The sequence below is a fragment of the Gorilla gorilla genome, chromosome 5 (assembly GCF_029281585.2).
Source record: "Gorilla gorilla gorilla isolate KB3781 chromosome 5, NHGRI_mGorGor1-v2.1_pri, whole genome shotgun sequence".
In the NCBI taxonomy this organism is placed as follows: Eukaryota; Metazoa; Chordata; class Mammalia; order Primates; family Hominidae; genus Gorilla; species Gorilla gorilla.
The window spans coordinates 43,596,383-43,615,620 of NC_073229.2; the positions used below are offsets into that span (position 1 = coordinate 43,596,383).

Consider the following 19,238-nt stretch of genomic DNA (forward strand, 5'->3'; position numbering starts at 1 on the left):
TTTAGCTTTAGGAGATATTGCCGAGCAGCTTTCCAAAGTTCACATTCGTAACGTATGAAAGTTCCAGTTGCTCCATATGCCTGGCAACATTTTGTTTTCCATCTCCTTTCATTTTATCCATTAGTTAATTTTATAGTGGTATTTCATTGTAGTTTTGATTTTCATTTCTGTAATGACTAATGAAGTTGAACATCTTTTTATATGTTAAGGAGCCACTTACATTTTCTCTTTTATGAAGTCCCTGTTCAAGTCATTGGCCCATTTTTTAGTTGGGTTGCCTGTCTCCCACCCTTTTTTGGTCTTTTTTTCTCTTTTTTCTGTACATAATTTGACTACCTATTATACTATGTCTTTCTTTTTTCTTCTACTTCTTCTTTTAGTTTTCTGCAAACCCCCTTTCCTCTTTATGTTGTCAATACCATGAAGGCAAAATCAATGTTCTCATCTTAGTACCACCCTCAGGGCCTGACACTCTGTTTTTCTGAAAAACCTGCTCAAAAATACCCATTGATTTGCATTAGGAGATTCTCTTCATCTGCTGAATTAGCCCAAGTTTCTTGTCCAAGCAGTTTTTTAATAGGATTTAAAATATGGTGGGAACTTCTTCTCTAGACATGTTGTGGCAAAACCAGAATCAGTTCTGTGTGAGGAGACAAACTAAAGGATATGTCTTAAGTGTTAGGAGCCAAATTAATTCCTGTTAGAGTTGACGCTGCCTATCTGAGTATGTTGGGAAAGTAAGAAAAATATGAAGAAGGTTAAATTATCTTCTTCTAAGCTCAAAAGGAACTTCTCTTGTATGTGATACACTTCTATGCCTTGTATGTGATACATTTCTATGCCTTTTCTCATCTTGTTATGTCTTCAATATTTTTCTCCCCCATATAAGTTGTCATTTCACTTGAAAGTGTCTCTGTCATCTCTCTCCAATTTTCATTATATGGTCTAAACTATATTGCTATCCCTTCTGGAAGTGTCTACATTGCCTTCCTTCACATCCATTCTTCTCACAATACAAGCTTTCCAGTTCTATCTTCTCTGTCCTTGATTTCTAAGTTAACCTCATTTATTTAATCTTGTATTGGTCATTTTCTCATCATTAATCTCTTGCAATTGGGCTAGGATGAATAAATATCTGTCTAATCTGATGGAAATATCTGGATCTAAATAATTTGAAAATGGTCTATTTTATTTTAGCATGTAAATTTTAATAGAATTTAACCACATAAATAAACGTCTATGTTTTACAATGTATAAAAAATAATAAAAACTTTAATTCTGGGGATTATAGCTTTACAGTTCCGATCGGTGCTGAGATCTGTAACATATGGCTACAATTCCGAGCAGATCTTCTCTGCATCCAATAACCTGCCCCACCACGAAGATATTTATCAGTGATCATTTTCACATGAATTTTTATTTATTTAGTACTTTCCAATGAGGAAAATTCAAAGGCCACATGAATTGACTTTTCAAGTTTGTCCAGCTGTTGTCAACCCTGGGTGCATGCTAGAAACCTCTAAGGAGTATCTAAAAATTAGTAGTATCTGGGTTCCACCCCAGACCAATTCATTCAGAATCTCTGGAGTGGGTCCCAAGTATCAGTGTCTTACAAAGGCTCCCCAGGGAAGACTAACACACAGCCAGAGTTAAGAACTGCTGAGTCTATGGTCAAGAATATGAAGAGAAGTAAAAAATGTTTAAAAAGTTCATGCTCAGTACCACATTTAAGTTTGTAACTTTATGTCCTCAGAGGCGGGTAAGGGTCCTCTCTTTGGCCCAGTCTTGAAGTTCTGCTTGTCCAAACGTGAGGTAAAAGACCAGGCCAAACATGTTGACTGCAGCAGACAGGAAAAAGACATTCCTCCAACCAGACTCAAAATCCTAGATGTAAAAAACACAGAAAAATGATCAATCTCACAAGTTCCTTCTACACCAGTTCTAGTAGCCCCACCAGTTGTGTATTGCAATGTTGATCACAAGGAATATAAGGAACAATGTGCAGTAGTTACTTAAGAAAGTTTATGAAACTATTGGAAACAAAATGGCCAAAATGCACATGGGGTTCTGAGTTGAGATGGTTATTTCTTTAAACAAAAATAAAATACACTAATGTTTTTCTGAAAATTTGGATTTCGACATATAATATTACTCATTTAAAATTATGCCTAAAATGGCATTGTGGCATTGTGTTTGTGTCTTCTCTGTTTTTGTTGTTGTTGTTGTTGCTGTTTTTTTTTTTTTTTTTTTTTTTGTTTTTGTATTGGCTGTTGACATCTATCACTACAACCCATCTCAATTCAACACGAGTTCTGTTTGGTCTTCTGTGTGACCCTCCTCAGGAAGCCCTACTAAGTCATTTCCAGCATTATAGTCACAGTGGATTCCTAGCAGTTTAGTCAAATATTAACCTGGGAACTTGATCACATAGAAATGTAGTAAAAACAAAACTTCTCTTTGTAAGTTGGTTCTCGTCAGTCCTTCCATCCCTGCCTGGGTCTGTCTTTTCATCTTCCTCATGAGCCTGCATTTCCAAACACTGAGCAAGACTCCTTGCAATGTCTCACAGCCGATCTGTTTCCAGCCATTAAATTATCTTTAAACTGGCCTAGGGACACTTTGTTTCCCTTCTGTGATTTTTTAAAAATTGGATTAGTCTGAACATATTCTTCATGATCTTCTTTTGCCCCTCTGTCTTCATCTCTTGCTATTCCTTGACATGTGTCATTCATTCTGGTCATAACTAAGAACTGTTTCATGCTCGTGTACCTCTAGGAAGTCATACGTGCTGTCTTCTGCACTGGAACAGCTCATTTTAATCAATCTAACATCTATTCATCTTGAGAAAATAAGCTTATATTTTTCTTCCTCTGGGAAATCTGACCTACCAGAGTCTGATTTAGAGGCTCATGTAAATAGAGTAATTGTGTTGCCATCCAGATCTTGAGAGCACCGTGTGTATCTCCAACACCTAAAACAATACCTGCCACTTGAAGACGTTCAATAAACTGGCCCAACCTGACTGATGAGGAATCCAGTGGCAGTGGAAGAGATGATTCCTGCGATGAGCCCAAATCCCCTTGAGATTCCCATGAGGAAACTTGCATATCTGTGGGAAGATGATTTTATAAATGATTTTATATAGAAAGCCACCTACAGCTTCTGCAGCAACTCAACTTTAATGCAATTCAACTCTAATGGCAAAGTCACTTTGCTTAATGCAGTTTTTCATTCACCTAAAGACATTCAGGGCAATGTCTATTTGCCAAACCTGAAATTACCAATCTACCAAGTCAATAACCAGGGAGCAATGCAGTCTCTCTTTACCCCGGCTGCTCAGTGTAGAAGCCAGTTTGTGCAACGGGCAGGACACAGACTCCAAAGCCAAACTCCCCCAGTCCAAATCCTGGCTCTGCCTTTATGTGACCATAGTCACACCATTTAACCTCCTTGTGCCTCAGCCTTCTCCCTTATAAAATGGGGATAACAATAGGGCCTACCTAATATAACTGTGAGGATTAGATGTGTTGATATATGGCAAGTCTTGGCACAGGAGCTGGCTTATTGTGACTGTATATATATATATGTGGTAGCTAATATGAACAACACCATGGAAACTTTTCCAAATCACCTGTGTATGGGCCTTTTCCCAGCATACTCAGTTCAATCTCTGTTAGGGAAGCTTGGGAAGGTTTTTGTCAAAATGATTACTGGCCAAGATTGGAAATTGTTGTTCTAAAAATGCCACATTTGTTGTTCTAAAAATGGCCACAGACAGACATTTGTAGTTATTTGTCATTCTGCCATTAGTGCAATGTCAGTAACATTAAAGAGTTTCACGGCGACCACTGGGGTCTAACACCTCTGGAGGGGTCTGGAGGAGGGGAAAAAACAGGTAGAGCTCTTACCTGGGGGCGATATCTAAGGTGTTGATGATAAACCCTGAGTCACATAGGTTACTGGTCCCAGGAATAAGTATCAGCAAAATAATGGTTATCACGTAACTGGAGGCCACAAAGGGCAGGGCCACAGCACATATTGATGGAAGGAGGAGCCCTGGGCAATGAGGACATGCTGTCAGGGAACCCTCTGAGACCGTGTGCAGAAAAGGGATTGGTTAAATGGGCCCACACGCTTATCCTTACCAAGAGATGAAAAGAGCTTTCGCACAGTGATCAATCTGAGAAGATTCCTGGACAAAAGGAAATCTGCCAGCTGACCTCCTAGAATTGTACAGCTTGCAGCAGCAATAAAAGGCAGGGAGGACAGAACTCCACTCTGAAGGAAGGAAGTTTATACAGAGTAGTTATAGAGATACGTTAGCACCAAAATTTGTCAGTTACACAGACCAGCCATTAACTTACCCCCATGATACTGTGGGTTGTTTGGGGGAAAATTAGCATCCTTTTTCACACTAAAAGAACACTGACTCAGATAAGAGGGCCAGAAGCTGCATCACTCTGGGCTCCAGATAAAAGCAACATTAATTTCTTGGGTTTTTTTGTTTTTGAGACGGAGTCTTACTCTGTCGCCCAGGCTGGAGTGCAGTGGCATGATCTTGGCTCAATGCAACCTCCACCTCCCGGGTTCAAGCGATTCTCCTGTCTCAGCCTCCTGAATAGCTGGGATCACAGGTGCCTGCCACCACACCTGGCTAATTTTTGTATTTTTAGTAGGTGATATTTAGTAAACCATATTGGTCAGGCTGGTCTTGCATTCCTGACCTCATGATCTGCCTGCCTTGGCCTCCCAAAGTGCTGGGATTACAGGCATGAGCCACCGTGCCTGGCCCAGCAATATTATTTCTAAAAGAAGCTTTGGAATCAGCTGGTGTGGTAGTATAGCATAGTGGTTAAGAATACGGATGCTGCAGCAGCTCTACCACTTAGTATTGTGCAACCTGGGGCAAGTTATCTCACCTCTAAGTGTCCTGTTTCCACATCTGTGAAAAGGGAATTATAACAATGCCTCTCTCAAGGTCATTGTGAAGGTTAAATTAATGGTTATATGTAAAGCCAGAATGTGATAGGTAACACAGAACTGTTTCTCCTTATTACCATTATCATTTTCGTAGAAGTATAGGAAGTAAACTCACATCTCTGATGTTAACATGGAGCAGAGTACTGATATACGTTGGTAGGTATGTTAGGATGATGGTGCACAACCAGAAATGGCTGAAAAAACCCAGGAAAATGGCCCAAAGTGGTAGGCATGTGACCATCGCCTTTATGGGGACAGCTCGTCCGGGAGAACTGGGCTGAAAAGAAAGATCTAATCAGCATGAGTATTAGAGCAGCCAAGATGGTGCCTCTCAGAGGAGATCCACACCCTGCCCTAGAGACCTCTGCATGGGCCACAGGTACAAGGTGTGCACTGTACCTGTTGAGCCAGTGAGGACAGGATGTGCTCCTTTTCCCTAACACTTATGCACGGGTGATGCATGGGGTCATCATAAATCACTGTGAACCATAGGAGACAGCAGACGCAGCCAGTGCTACCTGGGAAGAAGGGATAAAATTAGTTTTTAGGTAGATTTGTTTACTGGGGGAAGGAAGTTTCCTCTGAAGTGGCATGTCTCTCCCTTCTACAAACTAATCAATTAATGCTTATTCTACCATAAGGACCTAAATGTTCCCATTCTTTCTTTCAATCCTTCTACAAACCTGTTAAAGCTTTTTAGATATTACGTCTCAAATAGAAAGCCACCATTTGTCAATATCAGAGCCCTCTGGAGATAACAGGAGCATGGCATTGCATAGCTGATTAATTACTTTAAAGTCTCCAATGATTACAGTGTTACGTATTTTAGGCAGCAACTTCTTAATGCACACATAAGTTGTCTTGTTGCGGAAGATCTGAATAGTCAGGTTTGCAGTCATACATACACGAAACAACCTTCCATGAAATCATGTGGCAGGGAAAAATTTCCAATGCACTTACAAGAGACAGTATTATTTGTATTCAAGCCATACATCCATTATGGATTCCCAAAAGAAATATTTCTGTACAATACCTGGTTAACATGTACAAACCAAAATAATTAGCATCATTAATGAGAAAGCCATTCAGGCCAGGACTATATTTAATGACACCATTTGGCTATAAAAACAAAATCAAGTGTAGAAAACTGTCTTATTATTGGAATTTGTTATTTGAAGAACATTCTATGTTAAAAGATTCTGAGGACTAGTTTTCTTTAAATCCCCTCTAATTACTGGATTCATTGATTCTTTTATTTTAAAGCTAAAAATCAGGCACCATGATGACACCCAAGTGATGAAAACATAGAATGGATTCCTTGCCTCAAGCATTTCACAGTCTAGTGGAAAGAAAAGCAGAAATAAATAATTACACACCAACATAACCTAGAGAGGAAATATCATAAAGGAGAGAATGCCAGAATCTGATAGGGTAAGCCCTGGAAGGGCCCATGGGGAAGGGGACATTTGAATTGAACTTTGCAAGATTAACTTGGTAGAGAACAGGTGAAAGGCATCTTGGGCAGAAATAATAATTATAATGAAATATGAAGACACATTGAAAATGTACTTCACTATCTTTGGCATCTTAACTGCATATAGCAGGCACTTCAGATGTGGTGGTAGAGATTCTGCAGAAGATGCTTGATATGGAAGGACAAGATTGCATCACAAGTCGGTGGGTGCCATGTGAATAGTCAACTCCTCTACCTTGTGCGTGTGGCTTCCCAGAACCACCAGGAAGGTGTTAATCAGGTTGTGTGACTAGATTAAAATTGATACCAACCGTTGACATTTTTTATCATCTTCCATTTGATAAAGGACATTTTCTTTCATATAGGAAGAATGTGGGTGGTGTAGGTGCCAAAGTGGATGCTCGGGAAATGGAGGCATTAGGATTTAAGAGAAAGTGACTCACCAAAGATGTAGAAGATAAAAGGCCAGCTCAAGGCCTGTGAGATTAGTCCCCCCACACAGAGGATGATGAAGGATCCAAATGCTGACCCTAAAGGAAAAAGGGAGAAAAACACTTATGAAAATATCAAAGGCTGAGACTTCGTGGCCTCCCTAAACAATGTCCCAACAGTGAGGTGGCAGACTTAGAATTATTGGGCAATGAGAGTATTTATTTCTAAAATAGCTCACAGATTTTCCCCAGTAAAGTAATATGATATAATTAAAATTAACAAATAATAGTAACACACTCTCTGATTCTTCAATGGCTCCTCAACACCAATGTGACCAAATCTAAATCCCTTAGTTTGTCACAGTAACTCTCTGCTATCACAGCCCATTAGCATTTTCTTGTGATTACAGTTGCATTCTTGCATGATCTAATATGAGGCTAGGGGCAGGAAATGAAAGACTTACAAAAATCGGTAAGATACAGCCCCTGCCCTCAAAGAGCTTCTGGTCCAATTGGAGAGAAAAATGTGAATAAAATTGATTGTCACTAGTGAAATGCCATGTAGGCTTTGGAAGTCTACATTAAAAAACAACAAGACACATAATTCACAGAGACCCATAGTAAGAAATGCATTTTACAGGGTAACATAACACACACACCAATATGCATAAACACTTGTACATACAACCACACACATATGCCTCAAACGATGGTTTCATGAATCGATATTTAACTTTACCATGTCCAATGCACTCCAACAATTTCTATTCTACTCTACTCATTTTTTAAAATAATGATTTTAACCCGCTCAATGGATTTTATGACTCACTAATGGGTCCCAAACTGCAATTTGAAAAAAAAGATGTAAAATATAAATATGATAATAAAACTACAATGTATGTGGAAGTATATCTGAGGATAAATTGATAATAATTATAAGATTTAGGAAGTTTTGGCCGGGCGCGGTGGCTCACGCCTGTAATCCCAGCACTTTGGGAGGCCGAGGCGGGCAGATCACGAGGTCGGGAGATTGAGACCATCCTGGCTTGAAACCCCGTCTCTACTAAAAATACAAAAAATTAGCCGGGCATGGTGGCAGGCACCTGTAGTCCCAGCTACTCGGGAGGCTGAGGCAGGAAAATGGCGTTAACCCGGGAGGCGGAGCTTGCAGTGAGCCGAGATAGCGCTACTGCAGTCCGGCCTGGGCGAAAGAGCGAGACACCGTCTCAAAAAAAAAAAAAAAAAAAAAAGATTTAGGAAGTTTTTACATAAGCTATGCAATAGGATAGATGGAATTCTGGCACCAGGAACAGGGGCAAAGAACTTTCCAGGCATATAAACTAACGGGAGCAGAGCCAGAGGGAAGTGCAGTGCAGATCTATGTGGAGAGCAGCCAATGTCCAGTGCCACTAGAGCCATGCTTGCACAGGGGAGTTGAGTGGAACAAGGTTGGGGCCAGATGGCTAAGAACTTTTGTATTCATGCAATAAAGAGGTCAGTCTGTAAGCATGAAGGAACACATTGAAAATTCTCAAGCAGGTGAGTAAAAATGCGCCATCTTTATTTTAGCAAGCTAACTTGGTTTTGGTGGGAAGAAGGTTGAAAGAAACCAGTCTAGAAGAGAGAGATCAGCAGATAGTATTTGCAAATAGAGGAGATGGTTACAACTATGATGGAAGGAAGCAAGAACGCAGGAGGGTTTCTTGAGGTAAGAGTCTGCAGGATGCAGCTGTGTAGTGGACCTAGGAGTGAGAAGCTGGATGGAATTTTAGTTCTGCTCTTCCAGTATATACTCTCAGCACGACAGGCTGGGGAGAACAGCAATGATAAAGCTGTAGAGGCCTGAGTAGGATCACATACCATGGAAAGGCAGTCTAGCATAGTGATTGAGAATGTCTGCTCTGGGGCTAAAATCTGCATGGGCTTAAATCTCAGACCTACCACCTGCTGGCTATTTGTATTTGGGCAATTTTCTTAATCTCCACCTTCCTTAACTCCCTTCTCTGTAAAACAAGAATTTAAAATGGTACTTATATGAGAGGGTTGTTGTGAGAATTAATGAGCTCATAATAGAATAGTAAAGAGCTTAGAATAATACAGAAACTTCAAACTCTTCCAGCCTGATTTCTCTCCTTACCACCGGGAGCTGTGGTAGCCTTAATTCTCACTTCAAAATCATTGCTAAGATGGTGTGTATATAGCTTACTTGATCTTTTTCCATGTATGCAATTCTTAAAGGTTTAAACTTTTTCCGACAAGGCTTTTCTGACTACTAAGGCTTTTCTGACTACTAAGGCTTTTCTGAGCTGAAACCTAGCTCACAATGGTTTTTTCTACTTCTAAGCCTCAATGTCTTTACTGCACAGATGCATCTTTCTTATTTGTGATGCAAGTGTCTTATATTGTTGAATTTTTCAGCAGTACTTTTTCTCCCTCTTCCCCAAACCATTTGATTCACAGAAGATAAGACACACTGGGATGGAACAGATGACAAAGCTATGACCCATCTGTGCACACTTACCTGATCCTGCAATGGTGGTGAGCTTGCTTCGTTCAAGTGGAGGAGCCCACTTTGCCCAAATAGTAAACTGACCTGTCCATGCCATTCCCTGAAATGAAAATCATTAAGACCTTTGATATTTTGCAGAATTCAGAAATCTGGATCCCACCCAGAATGAGAAAGTATCTGGATACCTGGGCCATGCCCTGGACTGTCCGAACCATGATGACCAAAATCACTCCGAAGTCAGCAGCCAGTGGTGTAAAGAGGGTGAGAAGGGAAGAGATCAGCAAACCAGCACCAAGCATTTTTTTTGCTCCAAATATCCCTGCTAAATATCCACTTGGGATCAGAGTCAGTATTATCCCATAGTTGATGGAGCTAAAGATGATACCCTGAGTTTCTGGGCTCCATTGATACACAGAGGCCTGGGGGAAAAATAGGAAAACTCTTTGTCAAGAAGTCCTATTATGAAAATCTACTTTACAGTCAGAGTTGCTTGAGGTTGGTGAGACCCTAGTATAAAATATTGATTTTTGTTTCTCCCTATATTCTTCCTACCTTCCCAAATAACCAATTATACCCCTAATTTGCTTGTCTTAGAAGGAGAAAAAAACAGAAGAAATGAAGAAAAGAGGTAAAGAAAATGATTATATAGATGAATAACAGGAAGAAGTAAATGGAAGAAAACATTGAGAGATATTTCATCTGTGAAAGCGCTTCCTCTATTTTGCTTCTAGTAAAAGTTGAGTAACATGTTGACTCTTATATCAAAGAATTTTTTAAAAACACACACAAAACTTTACTGAACTCTTAACCAAAATCAGTGCCTAATTAAAAAGAAAAGTCAAGTTTGGGAATTATGGTCTGCCCTGGCTGAACTGAGTTCCTAAAACACATATTACAAATGAATAAGATCACATTCTTCTGATGTAACTCAATAAATAATTTGAATTATTTTAAAATAACTACCTAAAATTCCTAAATAATTACATAAATTATATTACCTGAATATTTACCTAAAAATAAATAGATTTTAAAATAAATAAATAAAATAATAAAATAAATAAAAAATAAAATAGATTTTAAAATAAAATAAAAAGTAAATGCAATAAGGCCCCTAAATATCTGGCATCATGCTATAAAGTAGAGAGCCAAAGAATATAAAATATGAAATATTTTACCCACTCAAAAAAACTATAAATAATACAAGGTATATGATTCATGTGAGAATCAAGATTTGAGGATGAACATAAATAAAACAGAGACTTTGAGAGGAGAAAATAATAATTTGGGAAGGTCCCAGAAAGGAAGCAATATTTGAACTATCCCTTGAAAAATGACTATGATTTGTAGAAAGTCAAAAAGGAAAATTTTATCTCATCGGAAAAAATAGCAAAAGTGAACTTGTAGCATTTGGAAGAAACTAACAGGGACTCTGGCTTGCTCAGGGCAAAAACTTTCCATGGGTCATTGATAGCAGATGTGAGTGTGCTGAGAAGTAGGCCCAAATTCTGGAGGAACACAGCATGTCCAGTGAACACTGCATGTTTGGCAACTTGAAGGTGTCCAAGATTCCTGAGTAGTGAATCTACTCAGTGTGGATATGTAGACAGGATAATGGAGGAAAGACTGGAGACAATAAATTTATGTACTCATTGTAAATGAGCTGGGTCCAATGTAATAAAATCATTAATCATGAATTATAGGGATGACATGGGAAATGTACAGTACAAGATAATTTAAAGGATAATTTTTTTAATTGGGTAAATTCATGGTTTTCATATAAATGTAAAATAAACATACAGCAAAGATTTTATTTAACTCATTGATTAATGGAGGAAGTAAGTAAGATGTTATAACTGGTTCAAAGGAAAACTCAAAGAATCACGCATAACACAAGCAGGAAGCAATGCTGAAATAGACTTTAAATATACAGCAGAGCCTGGCGAAGTGGCTCACACCTGTAATCCCAACACTTTGGGAGGCCGAGGCGGGTGGATCACCTGAGGTCAGGAGTTCGAGACCAGCCTAGTGAAACCCTGTCTCTACTAAAAATACAAAAATTAGCCAGCCGCGGTGGCATGCCCCCTTACTCCCAGCTACTTGGGAGGCTGAGACAGGAAAATCTCTTGAGCCCGGGAGGCGGAGGCTGCAGTGAGCTGAGATCATGCCACTGCACTCCAGCCTGAATGACAGAGAAAGACTCTATCTCATAAAACAAACAAACAAACAAACAGCAAAATTGGCTAATTCAACTGGGAGGTGAGTGGAGAAAAGTTTTAACTGATTTTTCTCTTGGCAAAATTTATTTGCAAAGCTGTGGACAAGAATCGTTTGCATTTCTATTGGTTATATAGAATTTACAGTGATATAAAATTGCTCAGAAACAATAAAACAGGCAGAGAACTGAATAGGATTGAGTAACCAAAAGAATGTGCCCAGGTAATACCTAGTTTTTCATTGAAGACATCACATAAACTGTTCCATTTTTAAATTTTTCACATTTAACTCTACAGTTACCCCACCTTATAATCATAATAACCTCAATGAAATCTTATTTTTATTATTGAAGTAAGCAATGTCTCAAAGAAAAATAGTTCCAGTCAGTTTTAATTTGTCATTGGAAATGTATACGTCCATACTCCACAGAATCAAGATCTATGCCTTCCTTTCGAAGTTTTTCCTCTCAACAAAGAGCCCTATTTTCCCTCATACTTACCTTTGTATCAAATTCCTTGATGAATATGCTGGAGTTATTGAAGGCATCTGCAACAGGCCCCTCAGTGGAGGCATTAGATAGACCTTGCTGCTGAGTGGTGTTCACCATGGCGATGATCGCAATGCTCAGACTCACACGCTGGGTTATCATGGTGAAGTTTGAGAAGTGCATGATAAGAGCCAGCCCATAGCGTAATGAACAGAAATCTGGACCTAGACAACAACACAGATGTATGCAATGAGCATCCTGACTGAGACCCCTTTCTTTTCCTTTCTCTCACAGCTCAATCTGATAGAACTTTGGATGACACATGAAGTCTCATTGTCTTTTTTTCACCAAAATAGCCAGCACTACAAACCCACTTTGTCAAATTATTTGGTTGGCTTCAAGACAGTGAATATGGGATCTTATAACCAAGTAAAGCAAATATGGCCATCTTTCAAGGGGGTAGGAAACACATGATAAATAGAGAAAACCCACATGTAAGGCATTTATGTCATATTGCTCCAAAATGAAGTGAATGGGGATGACAGTGGCAGAGCCAGTCACATAACCTTCTCAGCATCAGTAAAATTCTCTGGGCTGTAAGTCAATAGTCCCATCTGTTATGCACATTTGTTTATCACAAAGCTTGAGAGTTTATACATAACGAGCTGCCTTTGAATTAAGGTATTGCACATCCAAGGATTCTCTTTTAATACATTTGAGAGATAGTACTTTAAATGAGCACTTCGACTAATTCCCTAGCGTAATGTCTACTTGGAAATGTTATTGCTGTGTGTCACTAGGTCCTGCCTTCACATATGTTCAACTTAAAAAAAAAAAAACTACGTGGGGCGCAGTGGCTCACGCCTGTAGTCCCAGCATTTTGGGAGGCTAAGGCAGGTGGATCACTTGAGGTCAGGAGTTTGAGACCAGCCTGGTCAACATGGTGAAACCCCATCTCTACTAAAAATACAAAAATTACCTAGGCATGGTGGTGCATGCCTGTAATCCCAGCTACTCGGGAGGCTGAGTCAGGAGAATCACTTGAACCCAGGAGGCAGAGGTTGCAATGAGCCAAGATCATGTCACTGTACTCCAGCCTGGGTGACAGAATGAGACTCAATCTCAAAAAAAAAAAAAATTAATATGTAGAACTATTTTTGCAAAGCTTGCAGGTGATGTGGTGCTGGAAGATATTCAATATATTGAAAGGACAAATTTTTTCTTTAAAAGCATCCCCATAAAGTGGAACAACCACAGACTAGTATTGAAAGGGTTCCCATGTGCGTGATAGATTGGATTTTTCCTGCTTATTTGAAGAAAAGCACTAAAGTGAAAGAAAGAGAAAACCTGTGAAGACACAGATAAAAATATAATGGAAGAAATAATTTTTAATGGCCAAAAAAGCTCACAGATAAGAGTGGTGGTCTGGGAAATAATTATTTCCATTTTACTGGAGGTTTCCAAGCTCAGGAGAAAGAGCCAGCCGCTTGGTGAGAATATTATAGTAAGGATTCATACATACGTTGGTTTAAAATGACTTTCCCGGGCCAGGCGTGGTGGCCCATGCCTGTAATCCCAGCACTTTGGGAGGCCGAGGCCGGTGGATCACGAGGTCAGGAGATCGAGACCATCCTGGCTAACACGGCGAAACCCCATCTCTACTAAAAATACAAAAATTCAGCTGGGCATGGTGGTGTGTGCCTGTAGTCCAAGCTACTCGGGAGGCTGAGGCAGGAGAATCACTTGAACCCGGGAGGCAAAGGTTGCAGTGAGCCGAGATCGCGCCACTGCACTCCAGCCTGGGAGACAGAGCAAGACTCAGTCAAAAAAAAAAAAAAGACTTTCCCAAAACTTATTCCACTCCCTAGATCCCAGGATTTATTGCTTATTTGGCTTAATTTCTCACAGATGACTTCATGGGGCTAAGGAAAAAGCAACAGGATCGGGGGCTGGAGCTGGCTCCAATGTTACACTGGGAGTATCTTTACGAAGGGGCAGTGTGATGCAGAGATGTGTAAATGTGTCGGAATAAGCTTCAGCTTATTAACATAGCCTGCAAACAAGAGCAGTGGCTTTACCTTTCCTGGTGGCAGGCTTCCCGTCCATTTAGCTTCTGTGGGAAATGGTACCACGCTTTGTGGTGGAGTTTCCCTGTGCCCTGAATCTCTTTTACTACGACAGTCTTTTATCTATGGAGAGAACATAATCCAAAACATAATACACAAATAATTTCCCCTTGTTAATGTTGCCTCCTCTTAACATCAGTAAAAGTTTTGACCCAACACAGCTCTATAACTTACATTTTATAGGGCACTACTGGTATGCTTTTGGTTACAGGATTGTTAAAAGGAAATCTGGCTATAAGTTCCAGCTGTGTGACCTAGAGCTAGTCATTTAAATTCTCTAATCATTCATTTCCTCATCTGTTCAATAAAGATAAGGCTCCTTTCTGAGTGCAGCTGGAAGAATTAAATGAAAAATTGCATGTACTTTATCAAACCACAGAGAAGCATGTGAAGGTGAAGAGTGGTATTGCTTGTAGCAGACCATAAGACAGGACAATTAAACTAAACTCAAGAGCTAAGGAGGAAGGTTCCAGAGCAGTCTTTCCTTTCATTCTGATGGTGTTTCTCTCCCCTCTGTACCACCAGAACAATGTTCCATGTGCCTTCGAACATGAAGGATGACATTACATAACACTAATATGTATTACATGTAAAAGTTTAAAATGTTTATTCTCATGTTTGCTACACACAATGTGGACACTTGATTGGACTGACAAAGTCTTCATATCACCTAGAAAATTATAATGAGCAGGGACTACTTACTACAATTGTGAATAAATCCAGCTGTTGTGACAGGCAAAGAGAATTCATGGCTCTAAATATGGACATGTTTAATTTAATATTTGTACACTAATCAAATAATCTTTGGGGATGCATACATTTGTTTCTTTTAGGAAAAATCCATATCCTAAGAATATCATCAATTTTCCATTCATTCCTAAATTGAAGCTTCTATGACTTTATTTTTTAAATTGCTTAAAATCCTTCAAGACATCTGAAATTTCTATGACTTTAAAAACACATGTATCGGCCGGGTGCAGTGGCTCACACCTGTAATCCCAGCACTTTGGGAGACTGAGGTGGGTGGATCACTTGAGGTCAGGTGTTCGAGATCATCCTGGCCAACATGGTGAAACCCCATCTCTACTAAAAATACAAAAACAGCCGGGTGTGGTGGCACATGCCTGTAGACCCTGCTACTAAGGAGGCTGAGGCAGGATAATTGCTTGAACCCAAGAGGCAAAGGTTGCAGTGAGCCAAGATCGTGCCACTGCACTACAGCTTGGGGGACAGAGCAGGAATCCGTCTCAAAACAAACAAACAAAAAAACACATGTATCAAACCTCTATTTTATCATTCAAGTCTTTGCACTGTTTTTGCACACAAAATTTAAAAGACTTGTCCGTACTTTAAAGATATTCATAATCTGTGACCTTAGGATGAAGGATTATAAAGAAAGGCATAGATGAAAAATTGTGTCCAAAAATATCCTTTGTACTATTACTCATGACCGCATAATGTTAGAGATAAATTAACCTAATAATGAGAGTCTGGCAAGTCAATTTGATAGATTATTGTGATGGAAGCTATTTTAAAATGTTTTCGACAATATTGAATTACATTAGAAAAATGCTAGTACTCTAGTGTACAAAGCAGGATACGCTGTGCACATCCACATACAGGAATAGAAACTGATTCACACAAGTGCCAGTAATGACTATTTCTGGGTTACAAAACAGGATGATCACTTCATTCTTTGTGACTTTCTATATTTACCAAGTGATTTTGTAAATAATTAGTAGATACTCATTTTATATTCAGAAGTAGCTAAATGTATTTAAAAGAGCAATAATTGGACTTCATCAGCATGGCAAGTATAGTTTTCTGCTTTCCGAATATCTCTAGAATTCTAGGAATAGTATCTCTCCATCTAAATTTTGAATTTTGGGTGTTTGGGGATTTTATTGTTGTTGTTGTTGTTGTTTTGTACAATGGACCCAAACGGAGGCCCAATTGCTAGTAAGATCAGGTCAGCACCAGGACAGATACTGGTTGTTGCTCTGCCTTAGAAGGCCTCCAAGTCTTGCTAACATCTGGATATCAGGAGTTCAGCTCATTGCTCTACACTCAGATCCTAGCTGAAGTCATCTGTGGTCAAACCCAGAGTTTGGACCATTTTCTATTTGATTTCACTTTTTATGCAAGATCCCGTGGCTTGGCTGAAGGCAACTCTTTAACTGTACATGCAGCTGCAATTACTTACACTCCACTTAAAGCTTTCCCACCAACTTCTCCAATCTTATAAACACTGAAAGCTGAAAGAGACTCGGAGATCCTTTGGCCCAACTGTTTATTTTATTGATAAGAAAATTTGCGTACAGAAAATTTGAAAAGTTGCCTGAAACCACATGATGCACAGAGCCAGCACCAGATCCCCTAATGCCTAGACTACTGCTTGTTCTACCTATTACAACTTCCCCTTTATTTTCGTAATATTTTAATCACAAGCTTAAAACTCAATGGGGTAGCTCCATTTTGAGGTATTATAAAGGAGAATTTGTACATTTTAAATCAAGTTTTAATCATTTATTCTAGAAGGAAATTTGATAATGAAAAATACTTTTAGGTTGAGCTTTGAATATTAAACATAAACACAACAAAACTACTTCTCCTTGCTCTTTATGTTACTGGAATTGTATCACAAACCCATCACTTTAGTTTTTCTTCCCATTCTCTGTTGCTGTCTAACGAGAAAGGATGAAAAGCCCTACTTAAGTTTTATGGTTTCAAATGCTACTTTGATTTTGTATCAATAGGTAATTTCAGTTCTTCATTTCCTATTTTCCTTTGCATGAGACGAATGCAGAAATCAGGCTAACATACCAAACCATCCTAAACTGAGGTCTTTCATGGTAATGGGAAATGTTTTTCCAAAATAAGCACAGAAGCTAATAAAATTATGGAGGCCGAACACTGGCATGGTTGATATGTACTTAGAGACACTGGAATAATTATTAACCTATTTGCAAACAATTGAGAACATGTAACAGTGTCAGAACCCTTCCCTTTAAGGAGATATACCTCTAAAAAAAAACATTGTGAATTCTAGTGCCAAAGTTGTAAGTAGACACAGAAAAATGAATTGAAATTAAGTTAAAGGAAAATGTTATATTAAAAAAAATTACTTGACACAGTATAGGTTGAATTTGAGAAAAAAATAAATAATGTAAATATTATGGTATACGCATAAGCAAAAAAACAGGTTTTTCCCTTTTTTTAAGTCTAGAACTCATGATTTTATTATAATGATTGTTAGATTGCTCTTAGATTCTCCTAATATCCAGCCTGTCTTGCTTCATCTCTGTTAGCCCAGAGTCCTAGTTTACTCAGAGTAAATGTTACACCTAGATCAAAGAGCATGAACCTGCAGTGGGAGGATATTCAAGGACTGAATTCTGCTCTGCCATTCCCAAATTGAGTAAACCAGGTAAAGTTTCAAAAACTCTTAGGGCTTTCACTGTTTCATAGGAAGAATTGGGATAATGTTACTTCACTGGGCAGTTTGGAGTGAAAACAAAAGTATGAGACATGCCTCGTAAATTGCAAAGTGTTATATGTTGTATAATATTCTAGATACTAGCAACAGCAATAATAATAAACAGTCACAATATTGGCAGTCTAGCCCTCTCAGATCCATAAATACAGGCCTACAGCAAATGAAATGTATTTCTATAAAAGTGCCTTCGATTGGTTGTTAAATTCGTTTTAAATGCTTCTTTTTTAAAGTGGATTCTTCTGGCCTGGAATCCACAAGATGAGTGGGGAGGAGTTCACCAGAAAACATAGAAGCAATTCCTTCAGTGTTAGAAAAACTGAGGGCCCTCTCATCATCTGCCTATCTTTCTGAGAAATTGGTGCTGACCACAATGTCCCTGGGTGCCTTTTCTTAGCTGTACAATGAGGGCAACAAGCTAGGTGATCTCTACAAGCTGTACAATTTTCTTGCCTTCAGTCTTATTCATAACTTTGGTCATGTTCTCCTTTTCTTTTATTATTATTATTTTTTTGAGACAGAGTCTTACTCTGTCACCTAGGCTGGAGTGCAGTGGTATGATCTCAACTACTGCAACCTCTACGTCCTGGGTTCAAGCAATTCTCCTGCCTCAGCCTTCTGAATAGCTGGCACGTGCACCTATGCATGTGCATAGGTGCACGTGCCGCTACGCCCTGCTAATTTTTGTATTTTTAGTGGAGACAGGGTTTCACCATGTTGGCCAGGCTGGTCTCAAACTCCTGACCTCAAGTGATCTGCCCGCCTCAGCCTCCCAAAGTGCTGGGATTACAGGCGTGAGCCACCAGGCCCGGCCATGTTCTCTTTTTCCTGAGAGACCATTTCAAATTCATATAGAAGTCTGAAAAGACTCGTTAGCCACAGTCCCAAACACAAATCTTGTCAGTTCTGATCAGTATTTCATTCCGCAGCCAATCCCAGTCTGACTAATCACAGCATCACAGTTAATACTCACAGCGTCCTTGGAGAAATGACCATTGTCCACAGTGTCCATTGGTACCAGTGGCTTCTCAAGCCTTGCCCTAGGGTCTTCATTGAATCAGTTATCTTTTTCAGAGAGTCTCTTCATTTTGGAATTAGGCAATATTACCAGATGGAAATCCTTATGTTGCTGTTAATGTCTTTTCTCTAACTTCTCCTAAAACTGTTCCCTCCCCTTAATGGACCTTTGGTAAGTTAGTAATTATCCTTCTACCCAAAAAGAAGAAAAGCACTTACCTTCACCATTAAACCAGTATTTTAAGCCCTAGACTATAAGGCTAACTTGGAAAAGGAGGGAGTTTTCTGTCCCTTCTTCCCTTTCAAATACTTTTGCAGATTTTTACAGGGATAAATAGTGAGCCACGTGGCAGTCAGACAGCAACAGGTTTGGCCCCACTTTCTCAGAAAGCCTCGGCTTGGTTTTGCCGCTTAATTTTTAACTTCATTTTCAAGTTCTCACTGTTAGAGTATCTCAAAAGATGTCATCGTGTGTTTCTGCTTTGAACTGTGCATACAACCATTCAG

General features: G+C 39.2%; 1 protein-coding gene across 3 annotated transcripts; it reads right to left on the reverse strand.

Moving 5' to 3' along the window:
- Positions 1 to 1,186: 1,186 nt before the first annotated feature.
- On the reverse strand, positions 1,187 to 19,018 carry SLC17A2 (solute carrier family 17 member 2). Of its 3 annotated transcripts, XM_019028718.4 has the most exons (12): positions 18,951 to 19,018; positions 14,174 to 14,284; positions 12,108 to 12,319; positions 9,580 to 9,813; positions 9,407 to 9,494; positions 6,898 to 6,984; positions 5,380 to 5,498; positions 5,096 to 5,257; positions 4,146 to 4,278; positions 3,909 to 4,056; positions 3,019 to 3,109; positions 1,187 to 1,884 (listed from the first exon to the last, which is right to left on the reverse strand). In XM_019028718.4, the coding sequence occupies exons 2-12, from the start codon at positions 14,199 to 14,201 to the stop codon at positions 1,750 to 1,752; spliced, it is 1,437 nt and encodes a 478-aa protein (XP_018884263.1). In that variant the 5' UTR covers positions 14,202 to 14,284; positions 18,951 to 19,018; the 3' UTR covers positions 1,187 to 1,749. The 3 variants fall into 3 exon arrangements, with proteins under 3 accessions (XP_018884263.1, XP_055246390.1, XP_055246389.1); XM_055390415.1 differs by lacking the exon at positions 3,909 to 4,056; XM_055390414.1 differs by lacking the exons at positions 1,187 to 1,884; positions 3,909 to 4,056 and having other exon boundaries at positions 2,241 to 3,109.
- Positions 19,019 to 19,238: the final 220 nt, after the last annotated feature.